This window comes from Coregonus lavaretus (assembly GCF_964263955.1).
Source record: "Coregonus lavaretus genome assembly, chromosome: 1".
NCBI lineage: Eukaryota > Metazoa > Chordata > Actinopteri > Salmoniformes > Salmonidae > Coregonus > Coregonus lavaretus.
Window position 1 is genome coordinate 2,380,692 of NC_139988.1, and position 17,333 is coordinate 2,398,024.

At 41.8% G+C, this 17,333-nt stretch overlaps 1 protein-coding gene across 1 annotated transcript in view; it reads right to left on the minus strand.

The window, feature by feature from the left end:
- The window catches only part of LOC311127192 (thrombospondin-2-like), a 43,513-nt gene extending 40,006 nt beyond the window's left edge, over positions 1-3,507 (minus strand). The window contains exons 1-4 of the mRNA XM_084158981.1: positions 3,446-3,507; positions 2,809-2,877; positions 1,050-1,609; positions 228-312 (exon numbers count right to left, since the gene is read on the minus strand). Of these exons, the coding sequence (XP_084015107.1) occupies positions 228-312; positions 1,050-1,609; positions 2,809-2,872 (709 nt within the window). The 5' untranslated portion in view covers positions 2,873-2,877; positions 3,446-3,507. The remainder of the gene's footprint in view (positions 1-227; positions 313-1,049; positions 1,610-2,808; positions 2,878-3,445) is intronic.
- Positions 3,508-17,333: the final 13,826 nt, after the last annotated feature.

The following is a 17,333-nucleotide window of genomic DNA, read 5'->3' on the forward strand; positions in this document are numbered from 1 at the left end:
AACTACAGGGGCATGTTCTTAGGGCACGCAACAGAAAACATTATAAAATGAGCCTTTATCATTGGACAAGTCCAGGTAGTCCGTTCCTGTTTAACGAAAACAAATGTCTCTCAATGGATAAGTCCAGGTAGTCCCTCCTTGTTTCAAACTGTTTTTTTTTTCTCCATTTGGTGCCTAATGAAAACGACCAGTACAGTAACGTTAGCCAAAATCCAACTGTCTCTTACCTGGCTTAGTGACTTCACAGCCCTTGTTCCTAAGAATGTCATCCATGGATGTGTCGAACAAGAAGCGAACGTTCTGCAGTAACCCCTGCTTGACAAGACAAGAGGCTGTTATGTGTCACATTGAACTAGCAGCTAGGAACAACTTCTTTACTATTCACTTACCTTGAGCTAGTATGTCAAGTAAACAAATACAGAATGAGTTATTCTTACTGGCTAACATTAGACTCAAAATGACTTAAGGGGCAAGATCTGAAATGGTGTCCTATTCCCTATTTCTGGTGCACTACTTTTCTGGACAGAAGTAGCACACTCCAAGCTTAATGTAGAACACCAATGGTCCTCCCTTTAAGGAGAGTTTAAGGGTTCAACAAGGAGGTAGACCAATAAATGTGACATGAAGTGCATCCAAAATGGAACCCCATTCTCTCTACGTGTCCCGTGAAGTGCACCTACAAGTTATAAATGACAGGCTCAGGTAAAACCACAAAGGTCCGTGTAATCTGTCCATAAAAATGTTCTCTCATAATCATATGATTTACTTCTTTGTAATTGCTAGATGGTTTCTTAATTTCTTAAAGCTTTATTATGACTAAGACTAAGAGTAGGCTAGGACTTTTGGAAGTGGTGTAGTAGGGCTTTTATTTTTAACAAAGAAACACCCTACAGAAGACCACAAAAGTAATAAAGTGCAGAAGGAAAATTGAAGTTTCTCCCTTATACAAATACCAAAGATCACAGTCGGAAAGTTTTTTTTTTTTACTGCTGGGAACAGTTTCAGTTGAACACTATAATATAGGTATATTCCACAAGACTAATTCTTACCCTGAAGTGGTTTTCACGAATGGATCCCTTGGCTACGAACATTCGGCTCCCCTCCGCCTGCAGGTGCTCATAGAACGGCTCATCCAAGATGAAGCTGTCGATGAGACTGCAGCCCACAAACAGATTTGCATTTTCGCCATGAACATGAAGTGTGATATTCTTCCACTGCGAGTCGGACAGGTCAACATCCTCGAAGGAGACGACATTTTGGGAGCCGTCCACCCAGTAGACAAGGTCCAGCGTGTTGGCGCGGCCGTTGGAGACTATTTCAAACTGCCGCTGGCCGTTGGCGCCTTCCAAGGCGATGAGGGTTCCCCGCGAGCTGCGGTCCTGGCGCATGCTGGCCACAAACACGAAGCCCTCGTTGTTCTGGATTTGCTGAAGCATCTGTTTGAGCACGGGCGCGCTCACTGAGGGCAAATGGTCAAAGCGGATGAAGCGGTAAGCCGGATTGTCAGTGTCTTGGCCGCGGAATTGCTTGGCGCCCATTGTCTTGCGTGTGATTCCGCTAATATCAAACAGGTCAAACGTCGTGTCGTCATCCAACGTGACCTCGCCATCTTCAATCAGTCATACAGGGGATAGATAGGGAGAGGAGAATGTGTACAGCCAATTAGCTTGATGAAACAGCAATGCATTCTAAGAAAATCTGACCAAGTGATTATAACTATGTCTATAGCAGGGCTCTCCAACCCTGTTCCTGCTGCAACTAGCTCTCACAGTCTCACATCAGACGTTCATCCATGATTCTCAATCATCAAATTTCGAAGTTGTTGCAAACCTCAAATTTCAAAGTGTTTAAGGCTAAGTTTAGGTAGTAATTATGAATTTTTAAGGTAGGGTATTAACACCGAAATCCAAATGGTTAAGGTTTGGGATAGGCTTAAAACAAAAATCTCAAAAACAACTTTCTATCGCTGGATTCAAACTTGCAAACTTTAGAATCAGAGAACGATGCTTACACCCGTCTGCCATCCCCTTCTGCAACACCCTGGGAAAACCGAAACCTACTTGAAGGTAACAGCGCCCCTAGTGGGTGGTTTCCACATCATCTCCCGACGTCCTCAGACATGGATGGATGTCGAATACTGACTTGTATCATGGGTGACCTGGCTGTCCTGGAGAGCAACTCTCCTGTAGGTTTTTGTTCCAACCCCAGTTGTAACTAACCTGATTCAGTTTATTAACCATCTAATTATTAGAATCAGGTGCGCTAGATTAGTGTTCGAGCTAAAAAACCTACAGAACGGTAGCTCTCCAGGAACAGGGTTGGAGTTAAAACCTACAGAACGGTAGCTCTCCAGGAACAGGGTTGGAGTTAAAACCTACAGAACGGTAGCTCTCCAGGAACAGGGTTGGAGTTAAAACCTACAGAACGGTAGCTCTCCAGGAACAGGGTTTGAGTTAAAACCTACAGGACGGTAGCTCTCCAGGAACAGGGTTGGAGTTAAAACCTACAGAACGGTAGCTCTCCGGGAACAGGGTTGGAGTTAAAACCTACAGAACGGTAGCTCTCCGGGAACAGGGTTGGAGTTAAAATATCCAGGAACGGGGTTGGAGAGCCCTGGCTATAACTTAACGGGGTATGTTTTTATGCACAAGCAAAAGTGACAGCATCATATTCAGTCATGATTCATTTTTTAAATCTAGTTAGTATGAAACCTACATCACAATTATTAAACAATAAAAATGAAATGGCATTGAGGTTATGACAATGATGATGAAAAGTCGTATAAACTTTACGCATAAGTTGATTTACCTTGAGGTAGTGCTGAAGAGCAAAGTAAAAAAATCGGCAGCAAGTTGAGACTTCTGAGTATCATATCTCCTTCAAAACACAAGAGACAGGGAAACCGCAAACTGAAAGTTGTTAACTTTATCAGGATTGTAATGACTATCTCATAAGTAAAATTGTAAAATCTTTCTAGGCTATCTATTTTTTATTCACCCTCTGCTCAGCTGTCATAAAGCGACACCAAGTTAATTGCAACTGTGAATACTGAAGTTCTCAGTCATGCCATTACAAGTGCATCATGTCAAATCCACAGATCTGCTTCAACAATAGCAACGCTGTAAAGTAGACTAACTGTCTCCAAAAGTAACACAGATGTATCCACGAAGATACAACAATTACTCACCTTACAACGTGCACATACAGTATATGTGGGCTGCTATAGGCTATTGGGAAAAAATATATATACACTACTTCTAAAACAATTTCTTAAAATGCATAACGTTTACCAAAACGAATTAATCACATAACAAAATATAAGTGTGCTACATTCTTTAACTAAATTATTCTGACTAGCAGTAAACTTGAAAATTATGGCAACATTGCTGATTGTTTTTGAAAATGCAAAAAAAATCCCCATACACATTGGAATGTAACAACTTACCGGGTGAAAATGCAAATTCCCTTTGAAACAATCCGTTAGATATCCAATAATAAAAAAGAAGGTAATAACAAATATATTATTCTGATAAATATGAATAGTGTAATGAAAACGGAATAACTCCTACAACCCCTATAACCCGGTGCGTAAAATGTAAAGTCCGCTTGGTTTACTTCACTAGATCAACATTATGCAGGGAGGACTCGAGCGATAGTGGCTTAGGCACCAGTCTCCCTCCCTCCTATATACTCCTCCCTACGACCCTGTCAGTCAAGTTTAAGTATGAAATGTTTGTAACCGATTTCTAAGGCTGAATTACACAATTCCGTTCTGATAGCGTAATTTGCTTGTATCTGTTTAAAGCGGCAGTTACAGGCCCCATGACCCCCTCCCTCGCGCTCTCTCGTTCCTCAATCCAACCTCTCTATCAAGCCCACTTCATTACCGAAGTCACAACGGAATCGGGTTTCGGGGAGGAGTTATTGTTGGAGAGAACGTGATAGCGAGGTGGGATGTGAGGCTTGCACTGGCTTTTAGTTCTGGGAGCAGTGGTGTGTCCAGGCCCCCCTGAATTCTGATTAGCCACCCCAGTGGCCTCCCCAGAAATTCTGAGATCTGATAGGTCGTCTCTGAATATATTGATCATTTTGACCAAGACTTGCACCGACAGCAAGACTCATCAATCTCACCAGAGAAAGCATCTGAGTGAGCGAAACAGCGGCCCTCTGTCTTAATATGTGTAGCCCGTGTATCTGATGCTGTCTGGCCAAAAAGACTATCAGTATTAGAAGTCATATTATTTTTGTCCAGACAGCATCAGATACATGGGCTACAGATACTAAGACAGAGGGGCATTGTTTGCCTCTTTCAGATGCTTTCTATGGTGAAATAGATTCAGCCTCTTGCGAATTGAAGGAAAATCACACTGAACAAAAATATAAACGCAACATGTAAAGTGTTGGTCTCATGTTTCATGAGCTGAAATAAAAAATCCCAGAAAGTGTCCATACACACAAAAAGCTTATTTCTCACAAATGTTGTGCACAAATTTGTTTACATCCCTGTTAGTGAGCATTTCTCCTTTGCCAAGATAATACATCCACCTGACAGGTGTGGCATATCAATAAGATAATTAAACAGCATGATCATTACACAGGTGCACCTTGTGATGGGGACAATAAAAGGCCACTTTAAAATGTGCAGTTTTGTCACAAAACCCACTGCCACAGATGTCTCAAGTTTTGAGGGAGCGTGCAATTGGCATTCTGACTGCAGGAATGTCCACCAGAGCGGTTGCCAGAGAATTGAATGTTAATTTATACAACATAAATTGCCTCCAACGTCGTTTTAGAGAATTTGGCTGTACGTCCAACCGGCCTTACAACCCCAGACCATGTGTAACCATGCCAGCCCAGGACCTCCACATCCAGCTTCTTCACCTGCGGGATCGTCTGAGGAGGGGTGAGGGGGATGCTGAGGAGTATTTATGTCTGTAATAAAGCCCTTTTGTGGGGAAAAACTCATTCTGATTGGCTGGGCCTGGACTATTTCTGACTGGCTGGGCCTGGAGTATTTCTGTCTGTAATAAAGCTCTTTTGTGGGGAAAAACTCATTCTGATTGGCTGGGCCTGGCTCCCCAGTGGGTGGGCCTGGCTGCCAAGTGGGTGGACCTATGCACCCTTGCCCAGTCATGTGAAATCCATAGATTAGGGCCTAATGGATTTATTTCAGTTGACTGATTTCCTTATATGAACTGTAACTCAGGAAAATCTTAGCAATTGTTGCATGTTGTGTTTATATTTTTGTTCAGTAATTACAAATCATTTTATACGTTTGTTAATTTTTTTATAGTTAAACATTTTGACATCCATGAATATACGACACTTTGTAGGCTGAATGTCATTAAACTTATTGTGTTTGTAATAGATGTCCATTTCCATTCAAATGGCGGGTGCACAGTGCACTATTCGGATACTTTACATATTTTGGAGTAGACGAACATGCGCAGGTAACCTACTTAACCTACATTTTTAAGTGATTTGTTTGACAATCAGATGAAAATATCATGACTGGTTGTGTTCAAAACACATTAAAAGTTAATAGATTTTTTGTTAAATTACATGTCTTTACTATAAAGCCATAAAAACGAGTTGTGCATGCGAAAGTGCGTGCACACATAGGAGGTCCCGTCCCAAAAAATGGAGATTCCCGAATGTCACGGTATAATTCGCACTCTGGATGGCACTTTCAAGTGCATTTACTGCTGTATGCTAATACCCTTATTTAAATTCTGAACTTTAATGCAAACACTATAACAAGACTTTTGGAATTGATTCATGATTTATTTGAACAGGGAAATGTACCAAACCTAAGCTGAAGCATTTAATGCGCTGAACCATCATCATTATATTTTAAAAAATCCAGCTTGCATCGGTTAAGGTTCAAAATGTTATGGCCCCCCTAAACTGGGTCTGTGCCCCACCTTGGCCACCCCATTCAAAATGTTCTGGACACTCCTATGTCTGGGAGCGCAAAGCACTTGGTCGCGAGGAACTGAATGAAGCACACACTAACCGCATCTTTTCTGTGGATTCACGCAGGATGCTGAAAGACTTGATGCACAGGATGCTGAAAGACTGTTGCTTGGTTACGGTTTCCATGTGGCTGTAAATGAAAAATAAATCCGCTCTATAACCTATAGTCTTTGGAGTGCAGTCTTTTTCAAAACGTTCCCAAAACGTTTACGCACATGTTTTTCTGTTAGTTTATTTAATGAGTCAATATCACTATGAGGTGCCTTTGGTGTCCTCATCAGACTCACTCAGTCATCATGAAAATGTAGCAGAATAATGAAAGTCTGAGGTCTTATTATAAGTGGCCAAACATTTGCACACATATCAGTAGAATGATAAGTCTCTAAAAAAGTGTTTCCTTCATTTTATTAAATTTTTTTCATTGGATGTATGTGATTTTGGCATGTCCCACACACTGCTCTGCTAACTACAGTGTGTGTAATAAGTGGTTAAATGATACTAAATCCAAATTGTTTTTACATGGTTTTACTGTCCACAATAAGTTATTTGATAAAACAAGTAATTTTGATCATGTATATTGTATTTTCATAATCATATTGAACATTTTGCATATGTCCCTGAAATTGCTGTCCACCCTGTCATTATGGGGTAACTGCCCCTTTATGAAACCCACTGATGTTTTCAGTGACATCACTACGAGCATTTTGTCTTTCTTCAATGAAGGCTGAAGCAGTGTCTAGTTGCAGAGTAAGTATTTACACTTATGTTTCATAATTTTCATCATATTATGTGTGTAGTTGGATGTTGTCAAGCTTAACATGTCCACTCTGTCATAGTGAAATATCAATTGATAGAAAAACCTATCAGAACTTTGAAATATATTTGTAAAACAGTACACAGTCAGCTTGCTAACTGTAGTATGTTGCTAAGTGAAGGTCCACCATGTGCTCATTAAATGCTAACATCAGCCAAAAATGTCCACCCTGTCATTGTCCACCCTGTCAGCAAGCCTTCCATGACAGGGTGGACATGGTTCATGACAGGAAGGACATGTGCATAGTTTAGGCCACATACTGATAATGTTACACATATTACAACAGCTATTACACACATTTTATAACAGTACATGCTATACATAGTAAGAATGGACAATATGGACAATTTTTTTGCCGATATCGGTATCAGCAAACCTAGTTTGATAATGCAAGCCTAGTTTACCGGGACTGCCAATTAAAGTGTGTAAGGGAACATTTTGAATCGTCTTTTTCAAGGAATGAGATCAAAATGAGCTGAGATAGCAAGGAGATATCGGGAACGTTGTGATGCTGACCCAGACAGAAGAAGAAAGTACCTTGAGAAAGAAAGGGTCAAATGGAAAAAAGACAGAGAGACTGGAAAGAAGAAGGGTGTCAATGAGCTCAGTGAGAGAGAGAAGAGGGCAAAAAGAAAAAAATGGAGAGAGGCAAAAAGTCAAGCCAGAGCCAGAAACAGGGCCAGTGCTTTGCTACAGTCAGAGACACCACCCAACTCCCCTGCTGAAACTCCTGAAAATCAGCATGAGCCAGGGCCCTCCAGGTTAGATCATTGGAAGTTTAGCTGATGAGACTTATTAGAAAGTTTAGATTTATTTGAAGGACAATTATCAACTGTTTATGTCCCCATAAAATGACATATTGATAACTAACTTGCTAAAAAAAATCCTTACAAATATTTTGTGTTTCAGGCAACGGCGTCAAGGGGAAAGCATTCGAAGGAGTTCGAAGAGAAAACTGAAAAAACAGATCGAAATATTAGAGGCACAGCTCACAAAAGAGAAAAGTAAAACTGAGAAATATAAGAAGAGGTACTATCGGGCCAAGAAAGAAAGTGCGTCCAAATCACCACGTACAAAAGTCAATGCTTTGTTGGCACATCAAAAAGTGAATTCACCCATCAAAAGAGCTCTTCTTTTCCATACATCCCTGATTGAAGATATTAGAAGAAAATATGAACATGGAAAAACAAACCGAGAGAAGCAGCTGATAGCAAAAGTGGTCAGTGGAAACATTCTTAAGAAGTATAAGCTCCAAAAGCATGCCCAGACTGCTTTTGGCTACTCTAAGAAGAGAGCAAAGTATCCTGTGGATCTGACCTACCGTGGGAGGAGGTGCTTCAGTCGAAATGAGATTAGGAAGAACGTTACATCATTTTTTCTTCGAGATGATGTTAGTCGAATGACAACTGGCCGCAAACAAACAGTCACACGGCTGAAGAAAAAAATGCAAAAGAGGTTGCTTACTGATACAATGAAGAACTTGCATAGGAGGTTTCTCTCTGAGCACATTGGCCAAATGTCATACACCTCCTTTTGCCGTCTCAGACCCTTTTGGGTGGTAACCCCTTCTTCCTCTGACCGTGACACATGTCTCTGCAAAAAACATGAGAACTTGCAATTCATTGCCAATGCCTTGCAGAGCCAAGGGTTACTGTCCTCAAGAAATATTGAGGAAATGTCTGAAGCAACCATGTGTGACCCGAAAGCCAAGGTCTGTGCTTATGGTGAGTGCAGTGAATGCCTCCTAACTTGTCACTCGATGCTGAAAACCCCTGGGGAAGAGAACATTCGTTTATCTCAGTGGATGACAGAGAAGATCAAGAAGGATGAGAAGGTGTCAACAATAACAGTGAAAAGGGAGATAACAACAACAGAGCATGAGCTTAACACAGATTTCCAGGAGAGGCTTCTCCATTTTAGGAGCCATGTCTTTAACATTAAATGGCAGTTTGATGCCTACAGGGAGCTCAGGAGGAGTCTGAAGCACAATGAGTCCCTCTTGCATATAGATTTTAGCCAAAATTACTCATGTAAGTACAGCGAAGAAATACAATCTGTGCATTTTGGAGGCTCACACAAGCAGGCCAGTCTGCACACTGGAGTGCTCTACACCACTGGTGAACAAGCGCCACACACCTTCTGCTCCATATCACCCTCCAGAAGACACGACCCTGTGGCCATCTGGGCCCACCTTGATCCAGTTCTGAAGGTAGTGAGAGAACGACACCCTCAAGTCAGCACACTTCATTTTTTCAGCGATGGGCCTGCAACGCAGTATCGACAAAAGGGAAATTTCTTCTACCTCTCAACGAAACCCTACAAGTATGGCTTCAAAGAAATAACGTGGAATTTCTTTGAGGCTAATCATGGGAAGGGGGCACCAGACGGTGTGGGTGGGGCCCTCAAGAGGTCAGCAGACCGGATTGTAGCCCATGGAGGAGACATTCCTGATGCCCAGAGCTTGTATAACAAGCTGAAAAGCCTGGACACATCTGTCGAGCTGTTCTTCATCCCAGAGAGGGATATTGAATCAAAGCCTGAGGTACCTGCAATAGCTGCCATAAAAGGCACTATGAGAATCCACCAAGCTATCAGTCTGACACCCGGCCAAATGAAATACAGAGACATTTCATGTCTGTGTAAAAGGGAGGAAGGTGTTTTGGACAACCCCTGCTTTAACCTTCAAGAGGTCACTCTAGCTAATGTTCCTGTTTCATCTGACAAGTCCCCAGCATGTGGAAAGACACCAGATAATCCTAGGAGACCAGAAATGATTGAGGTAAAGCACATTGGAGAGTGGTGCGTCGTTAATTATGACAATGAAGCATACCCAGGTATCATCATGGATGCAGAAGGGCACAGTGTGAAAGTTAAGTGTATGCAACGCCATGGCATAAACAAGTTCAAATGGCCAAGTCTTCGGGACGACATCTGTTGGTACCATGACTGGCAGGTACTTTGCCTAATACCAGAACCACAGGCTCTGAACAAGCGCTCTGTACAGATTGAAGTGTCTGCATGGAAGTATGTGGAACAGCAACTGCAGAACTGAGCCATGTCTCTGCAGAAAGGGAGAGACTGTTTGGAGATGCGTCCAAGTGATCTTTCTGTAATATTCTGTTTTTTCAAATCAACTGTTCTCCACTTAAAAAACATTTTTCTTCTTGTTCTACAGTTGAATGTTTGACTTTCACTGTGCAGAATGATGTACAGAGTTTAACGCTAGAAGGCCACATTCATGTCTCATTTTGGGCATCTTTATTCAGTGGCTGCATGCAGGTAGAGTGGATCAAAAACAGTCTGCTCAACTTGTAATTTCCCCCTACATGGGAAAAGGCATTTTTTACATCATTTTCTTGCATTGTTCCTTGCATTTATGAGGCCATTCAATTACATTTCACAACGTGTCCACCCTGTCATGCCCAGGGTCCACCCTGTCATGTCACTGTCCACCCTGTTATTTTCATGTTCTATGAAAATAAACAAATTATTTTCACAAGTTAGCAAAATCTTTTGTGTGATTCCTTTATAAACAAATGAGGGCCAAATAGTATTGTTTGAAAGTTTGACCAGATATCTTTTTTGTTAGATTTTATTTAGAAAAGAAAGTGCAACTCTCGCAGATTTTATAGAGAAACAAATAGTTTGCCAAAATTTCATTATTATCCAAATACTTTTCCCATAAACTAAAATATATTGTTGAGAAAGTGACTAAATAGTTTTCTGAAAATGTACGTTTTATAATCACTATGTAATTACAATGTATTTATTCTGCTTTGAAATTGTCCATGACAGGGTGGACATATGTTGCTGTTTGCATGTAAATTGTCTGCTTGCAGTTAATTTATAAAAAGTGTGGGAGCTTGACCAATATGCATTTCTAACAGCATAACATATACTTAATACAATGAATATGAAGTTCAATGGAAAATCTCAGCTTTTTTGGGGGGAAATGGGGAAGTCTCAAAGGCACCTTATGGTGATATTGACCCTAATAACTCGGAATTTTAACAATTCTTAAGGCAAGCACATCAACTGCAGCCTTCCTATTCAAACTATAGGCTTTGTTCTACTTTTTTTTATCAGACCAGACCACCAGCATTCATTATATTAGGCTATAGTTCACCGATGCCTGTTCAAGTGTACAATGAATGAATGTGGCTTCTGTAACATTCGTTTGTCAAATTTAGATCATAGCTGCAACCTATAATTTTTCATTTGTTTAAATAACACCAAAGTCAGCAATTCAGCAATTCACACTGATCCACTATGATCCGTATATGGGCGGAAAACAACGCGTTACTTACTGATGGGGGAATACTGATGTGTCGCGTGAGCATTTTAGTCAAAGTCAGTTAGGACAAACTTGAATTTTGAGGGTTAAAACGACCGACCGCTACCGACTCACTGACTGTTGTGTGTTTTTAGGAATTTAGATGCTCTCGCGTTGCTGGCAAACAGGACTGTCTCTGGTCTGGAAATAAGTAGTTCCCTTCTATCTTCTGCTCCCCTCTATGTCCCCTGTAGCTCAGTTGGTAGAGCATGGCGCTTGCAACGCCAGGGTTGTGGGTTCGTTTCCCACGGGCGGCCAGTATGAAAAATGTATGCACTGACTAACTGTAAGTCGCTCTGGATAAGAGCGTCTGCTAAATTACTTAAATGTATGCTGTCAGATAGGAATGGCTTGTATATTCCACTGACATTCCTTCCTTCCTGTGGTTTCGGTTGGCTTATGGAGAGGGGTCATGGTAAAACAAACAATAGATGGAGATAGATAGCGCGCGTCATTTGGAGACGTCCTCCTCTTATTTTGGCAGGAACAATGCGCAGGGAATAGAAGGGACAATATCTTACCATAATAGCCAATAGGCAGTAATAACAAATAACTGAATGTTCTAATAATGAAAGTGTAGCCAAGTATGTCAGTCTTAGTCATGTTTTTGAGGTGTTGGTTTCTAGAATGTTTCTAGCATTTTAGTACACTAGTCAGTTATAGGCATGTTAGTCCAAACAAAGGATATATGAATCCAGACAGTATTTGGCATGCCATGGTTTCCACACAGCATGCCAGTAAATACTAATTGATTGATGCCCCTGCAGTTGCCAGGTGCTCTCTAGAAAGGTTGCAGCTTACTCTTAGTCTTACCCATAGCCTAAGCAAGATTTGGTTGGGGTGAACCCCACCAAGCGAGCCAAATCTTATTAGTGGCCCAACTCTTTTAATTTCCTGCAATTCTACACATTTTGCCATGGGGTATAGAGAAAATGTTGCAGTTTTAAAGCAATTTTCCTGCAGTTCTACACATTTTGCCATGGGGCAGAGAGAAAATTATCAACTTTATAACACATTTCATGCAATTCTACTCATTTTACCATGGGGCAGAGAGAAAATTATCAACTTTATAACACATTTCATGCAGTTCTACTCATTTTGCCATGGGGCAGAGAGAAAATTATCAACTTTATAACACATTTCATGCAATTCTACTCATTTTACCATGGGGCAGAGAGAAAATTATCAACTTTATAACACATTTCATGCAGTTCTACTCATTTTGCCATGGGGCAGAGAGAAAATTATCAACTTTATAACACATTTCATGCAATTCTACTCATTTTACCATGGGGCAGAGAGAAAATTATCAACTTTATAACACATTTCATGCAGTTCTACTCATTTTGCCATGGGGCAGAGAGAAAATTATCAACTTTATAACACATTTCATGCAGTTCTACTCATTTTGCCATGGGGCAGAGAGAAAATTATCAACTTTATAACACATTTCATGCAATTCTACTCATTTTACCATGGGGCAGAGAGAAAATTATCAACTTTATAACACATTTCATGCAGTTCTATTCATTTTGCCATGGGGCAGAGAGAAAATTATCAACTTTATAACACATTTCATGCAGTTCTACTCATTTTGCCATGGGGCAGAGAGAAAATTATCAACTTTATAACACATTTCATGCAGTTCTACTCATTTTGCCATGGGGCAGAGAGACATTTTTGCAGTTTTAGAGCAAGTTTTCTGCAGTTCAGCACATTTTGCCCTGGGGAGGAGAGACAATGTTACATAACTACAGTATTGATCATTTTGATCAGATTATAAAGTTTAAGTGATAATACTTTCAGTATATACAGGTAAATACAAATTAATAAAAAGTGGGTCTCCTCCCCCAACCTCCCATTCCCCCAACCCCACCCAGCCAATATGTCCCCACCCCTAACCTCTCATCCTATTCCCCCAACCCCACCCAGCCAACATGTCTCCACCCCCAACCTCCCAATCCCATTCCCCCAACCCCACCCAGCCAACATGTCTCCACCCCCAACCTCCCATCCCATTCCCCCAACCCCACCCAGCCAACATGTCTCCACTCCCAACCTCCCATCCCATTCCCCCAGCCCCACCCAGCCAACATGTCTTCACCCCCAACCTCCCAATCCCATTCCCCCAGCCCCACCCAGCCAACATGTCTCCACCCCCAACCTCCCAATCCCATTCCCCCAGCCCCACCCAGCCAACATGTCTCCAACCTCCCATCCCATTCCCCCAACCCCACCCAGCCAACATGTCTCCATCCAACCAACCCCTCCCGAAAACCATGTCTCCATCCAACCACCCACTCCCGACCCCCCCCCCCCCCCCCCAGCAACTAGTCACCCAGTAAATTACATTTGGCAAGGATGGCTAGTGTTGTAAAACATACCCTTTAACAATTTTCCAGTCCCTGCTGGAAAGATGGCATTTATGTGACGATTATCCCTCCAAAATGTTTTATCATTATTCTGGGGCAATAATTCGCAATGATGTATAAGATTGCTTAATTTGCAAGATCTGCTGTGCTTCGCAAAATATCTTCATTTTTGACGTGACATTGTATACCCAGTAGTATATCACATTTTCTAAATGAATCAGAAATACTTCATTTTTTATCAGAAATAACTACTTGCTGCATTCTCTGGAGCAACATGGTCTGATATCACTGGGTGCAGTCCCAAATGGCACCTTAGGGTTCATGGTGCCGGAGGGGATGGCGTTTTACGGGCTCCTAACCAATTGTGCAATTTTTTTGGTGTTTTCACATTATTTGTAACTTATTTTGTACATAATGTTGATGCTACCGTCTCTTATGACCGAAAAGACCTTCTGGATATCAGAACAGCAATTACTCACCTCGAACTGGACAAAGATTTTTTATTTAATGAGTCTGACGCAAAATATATAATGTTGCTCCCGGACAAGGCCCAAATCCCCGTCATTCGCATGAAGAAAAGAAGGAGATACAGGGTCAGAGTGATCAGCAGATCAGGGTGCATTGTGAGATTTCGTCGGTGGGTGGGTAACCCGCCTCTACCCTCTGTTCTATTGGCCAATGTGTAATCACAGGAGAATAAACTGGATGAGCTCCATTCCAGACTAGCCTACCAATGGGACATTAAAAACTGTAATATCTTATGTTTCACCGAGTCGTGGCTGAACGACGACACGGATAATATACAGTTGGCTGGGTTTTCCGTGCATCGGCAGGACAAAACAGCTACGTCTGGTAAGACGAGGGGCGGGGGTGTGTGTCTATTTGTCAATAACAGCTGGTGCGCGATGTCTAATATTAAGGTAGTCTCGAGGTATTGCTCGCCTGAGGTAGAGTACCACATGATACGCTGTAGACCACACTATCTACCAAGAAGCTGTAGACCACACTATCTACAGTATATAGAAAAATCTCTATTTATAGTAGCCATCTATTTACTACCACAAACCGAAGCTGGCACTAAAACTGCACTCAACGAGCTGTATAAGGCCATAAGCAAACAGGAAAACGCTCATCCAGAAGCGGCGCTCCTAGTGGCCGGGGACTTTAATGCAGGCAAACTTAAATCCGTTTTACCTAATTTCTACCAGCATGTCACATGTGCAACCAAAGGAAAAAAACTCTAGACCACCTTTACTCCACACACAGAGACGTATACAAAGCTCTCCCTCGCCCTCCATTTGGCAATCTGACCATAATTCTATCTTCCTGATTCCTGCTTACAAGCCAAAACTAAAGCATGAAGTACAAGTAACTCGCTCAATACGGAAGTGGTCAGATGACGCGGATTCTACGCTACAGGACTGTTTTGCTAGCAAAGACTGGAATATGTTCCGTGATTCATCCAATAGCATTGAGGAGTTTACCACCTCAGTCACCGGCTTCATCAATAAATGCATCGATGACGTCGTCCCCACAGTGACCATACGAACATATCCCAACCAGAAGTCATGGATGACAGGCAACACTACACCAGCTCTGACACTTGTCGGATGTGGCAGGGCTTGCAAACTATTATGTACTACAAAGGGAAACCCAGCCGCGAGCTGTCCAGTGACGTGAGCCTACCAGATGAGCTAAATGCCTTTTATGCTCGCTTCGAGGCAAGCAACACTGAAGCATGCATAAGAGCAACAGCTGTTCTGGACGACTGTGAGATCACGCTCTCCATAGCTGATGTGAGCAAGACCTTTAAACAGGTCAACATTCACAAGGCCGTGGGGCCAGACGGATTACCAGGACGTGCACTCAGACCATGCGCGGACCAACTGGCAAGTGTCTTCACTGACATTTTCAACCTCTCCCTGACCGAGTCTGTAATATCTACATGTTTCAAGCAGACCACCATAGTCCCTGTGCCCAAGAAAGTGAAGGTAACCTGCCTAAATGACTACCGCCCCGTAGCATTTACGTCGGTAGCCATGAAGTGCTTTGAAAGGCTGGTCATGGCTCACATCAACACCATCATCCCGGAAACCCTAGACCCACTCCAATTCGCATACTGCCCCAACAGATCCACAGATGACGCAATCTCAATCACACTCCACACTGCCCTTTCCCACCTGGACAAAAGGAACACCTATATGAGAATGCTGTTCATTGACTACAGCTCAGCGTTCAACACATAGTGCCAACAAAGCTCATCACTAAGCTAATTTAACAGGATTGGTTATGTTTCCACTTGCCTATAAAGAAATCTGTATTTAATGTTCAAGCACTCTTATTTGTTGGTTCAATTTCAATGACAGTAAGGCGTGTTGTTACTGGCCCTGCTTGCAGATAGATGGTTATACCAAGGATCCTTTATCTATTTTGATTTTGATTTTTAAGACCCCTTAAGGTCAAAAAATATATATATACACTGTATATATATACACTACCTGTCAAACATTTGGACACAGCTACTCATTCAAGGGTTTTTCTTTATTTTTACTATTTTTTACATTGTAGAATAATAGTGAAGACATCAAAACTATGAAATAACACATATGGAATCATGTAGTAACCAAAAAAGTGTTAAACAAATCAAAATATATTTTATATTTGAGATTACTGGCTCTCATGAGGACCACCACAGGAATGGAAGACCCAGAGTTACCTCTGCTGCAGACGATAAGTTCATTAAAGTCACCAGCCTCAGAAATTGCAGCCCAAATAAATGCTTCACAGAGTTCAAGTAACAGATACATCTCAACATCAACTGTTCAGAGGAGACTGTGTGAATCAGGCCTTCATGGTCGAATTGCTGCAAAGAAACCACTACTAAAGGACACCAATAAGAATAAGAGACTTGCTTGGGCCAAAAAACACGAGCAATGGACATTAGACCGGTGGAAATTTGCCCTTTGGTCTGGAGTCCAAATTGGAGATTTTTGGTTCCAACCTCCGTGTCTTTGTGAGACGCGGTGTGGGTGAATGGATGATCTCCACAAGTGTATTTCCCACTGTAAAGCATGGAGGAGGAGGTGTAATGGTGTGGGGGTGCTTTGCCGGTGGCACTCTCTGTGATTTTTTAGAATTCAAGGCACACTTAACCAGCATGGCTACCACAGAATTCTGCAGCGATACGCCATCCCATCTGGTTTGGGCTTAGTGGGACTATCATTGACAATGACCCAACACACACCTCCAGGCTGTGTAAGGGCTATTTTACCAAGAAGGAGAGTGATGGAGTGCTGCATCAGCTTTCCTGGCCTCCACAATCACCCGACCTCAACCCAATTGAGATGGTTTGGGATGAGTCAGACCGCAGAGTGAAGGAAAAGCAGCCAACAAGTGCACAGCATATGTGGGAACTCCTTCAAGGTTGTTGGAAAAGCATTCCAGGTGAAGCTGGTTGAGAGAATGCCAAGAGTGTGCAAAGCTGTCAACAAGGCAAAGGGTGGCTATTTGAAGAATCTCAAATATAAAATATATTTTGATTTGTTTAACACTTTCTTGGTTACTACCTGATTCCATGTGTTATTTCATGGTTTTGATGTCTTCACTATTATTCTACAATGTAGAAAATAGTAAAAATAAAGAAAAACCCTTGAATGAGTAGGTGTGTCTAAACTTTTGATTGGTACTGTATATACAGTACATTCGGAAAGTATTTAGACCCCTTGACTTTTTCCACATTTTGTTACGTTACAGCCTTAGTCTAAAATGGGTTACATTGTATTTTCCCCTCATCAATCAACACACAATACCCCATAATGTATTTAAAATTAAAAACGGA